The sequence below is a fragment of the Ciona intestinalis genome, unplaced genomic scaffold (assembly GCF_000224145.3).
Source record: "Ciona intestinalis unplaced genomic scaffold, KH HT000018.2, whole genome shotgun sequence".
NCBI classification, from domain to species: Eukaryota; Metazoa; Chordata; class Ascidiacea; order Phlebobranchia; family Cionidae; genus Ciona; species Ciona intestinalis.
The window spans coordinates 35,015-37,245 of NW_004190340.2; the positions used below are offsets into that span (position 1 = coordinate 35,015).

Sequence of the window (2,231 nt, forward strand, 5' to 3'; positions counted from 1 at the left end):
TAAACAAGTCTAAAACACTAACAAAGTTGTATCCGTTTTAAGCTTGCACTCGGGCCATGCGATGATAAAGCAAGGTACATTCAATTATTTATATTTATTGAAATTGGAAAAGTTACTCAGTCAGATAAAATAGTTTGTTGTTTTTAGTTAGGGTATTAAACTTGGTATCAACCATCTCTACTAGTTGTGATTAGCAATATAAAGTTTGCAATGAAGTATTTCTTTTATCCCACCAATTAGGATAGCAGTGCAAATTAGCAGATTACGTATCAACTGTAAAAAAGAATTTAGTTTTAACATGAATTGTTATGTTTCTTGAAATTGTTCAATTTCTAATTGTTGTGATGACTAACCTTGTGCTCCAAATGCATCAACGAATCCAAAGTTTGAAACCAAATTCACGGATCTGTTGATCAATTTAAGCAGTGGTTACCTGCTTAGATCAGATGAGACGTTGACCATGAATTGCTCAGCTAATGGAAACCCTTCTGTAACTTGTACCTGGACTTGTTCTCCTTCAAATTGTGGTAGTTTACCAAACACTTGTGAGATCAACAATGTAAATGTTATTAATTCCACAACCATCACATGTACGGTTGGTAATGGTGTTTGTGGAGGTGGTACTACCAGTATTACTCAACACATAACAGTGGTACCTAAAACTAGTAAGTTGGAATGTGAATAAAGTCAAATCAACTGATCATTTACACTGATTATTCAACAGGAGATCCATATATAGTGGTCGATGGAACAACAACAACAGCTACTTCTATTACAAGAAACAAAACAGAAAGTTTAAGTTTAGCCTGTGGGATTGTCAACCAGAAAGAAATAAACACGTTAATAGTTTGGAAGAAAGATGGAATCATAAACTTCGGATCAGATAATGTGACCATAAACAATCTATCCCCAGAAGATACAGGATCATATTCTTGTCACACAAGCGATGCTTTTGGAAATTTTTCATCATCTTTATACATTGATGTATATTGTGAGTACCGTTACTACCGTATGTAACATTTGCAAGGAAATGTTTGATTTAGGAATATTGTGATGAACCTTACTTGTTTTCTTGAATTTTATTTTTGTTGGTGTTAGTAATAATGTTTTAACTATAATGCCATTTATGTAAGCCCATGTCATAAAACTTGATATACTATTTCAATCTTTGATTTATTCCTATTTCTTGATTTCTATTTCCTGATTATTTCTGATTACTATTCTCTGTTGTATGTTCTTGATTTCTCTTTTGATATCTATTTAATGGATAAAACAATTTCTATTTCTTGATTTCTATTTTATGGAAAGAACTATTTCTTAATTTGCCAAACATTAGAACTTTTACGCAATCGACATAAATGAATGAATGTAAGATACTTTATCCTCGCATGGTCCGAAAACGACAGTTATAACACGGGTGCTGATACACCTCGAGCCAGCTTACGAGTTACCATGTATGTTACTTTGTGGGTGATTATTCTTTTGGAGATTTTTTTATTTTTATATATGGCTGATTTTTGTACAACCCATTAGTGACCACTGGGTTGGAGCATAGACACCTTAAATGTAATAGACTGAACTCGGTAAAAAAATTTCAGACAGGTCACGCATGATTGAACCCAGGCGGCAATTTGGTGTTTAAGTTGTATCTCTATAGTAACAGACAGTAGCGTCGGTAAAGTTATAAATACAGTCTTACAGACAGATCATAGCTTCTACAACAGTTCGATATAATGAATTGTTGCATTCCCGGCTGCTCCTATTCCCACAAGGAAGGTAGAGAAAGACGGTCACTATTCTCCATAAGACGTCCAGAATTTGGGAAAACCGCTAGCGAAAAACTGCACCGAACAGATTTGACAAATTTTATTTTAAGGTTAAGAGATCCACTTAAAGGAGATAACATAAAACAACTGCTACATAAAGAAAAGTAGGTCATGAATATGTTGGTGTAATGGTGTGGATACTGTACCATAAGAAAATTGTTTTTAACTGGAACACATTCATCATGCTATTATTTTTTAGTAATACAGTCTATCTGGAACATTTTAACCCACGGTCATTACCTATAAATTTTATTTAGGGCAACCATTTGTGAAATTCACTTTTCTGAAGATGATTTCATCGTGCACAATACACGAAAAAGTTTAAAATCTGGTGCAATGCCGAAATTTTTCTTGCCTGCCAAGTGCAAACTACACAAAAGTTTGTATTTTACTTGTTTTTAGTAA

The 2,231-nt window shown here is 33.5% G+C and overlaps 1 protein-coding gene across 1 annotated transcript; it reads left to right on the plus strand.

The window, feature by feature from the left end:
• Nucleotides 1–438: 438 nt before the first annotated feature.
• LOC108950137 (B-cell receptor CD22-like) lies at nt 439–1,046 on the plus strand. The gene is made up of 2 exons (XM_018814966.2): nt 439–665; nt 725–1,046. The coding sequence occupies exons 1-2, from the start codon at nt 461–463 to the stop codon at nt 1,015–1,017; spliced, it is 498 nt and encodes a 165-aa protein (XP_018670511.1). The 5' UTR covers nt 439–460; the 3' UTR covers nt 1,018–1,046.
• Nucleotides 1,047–2,231: the final 1,185 nt, after the last annotated feature.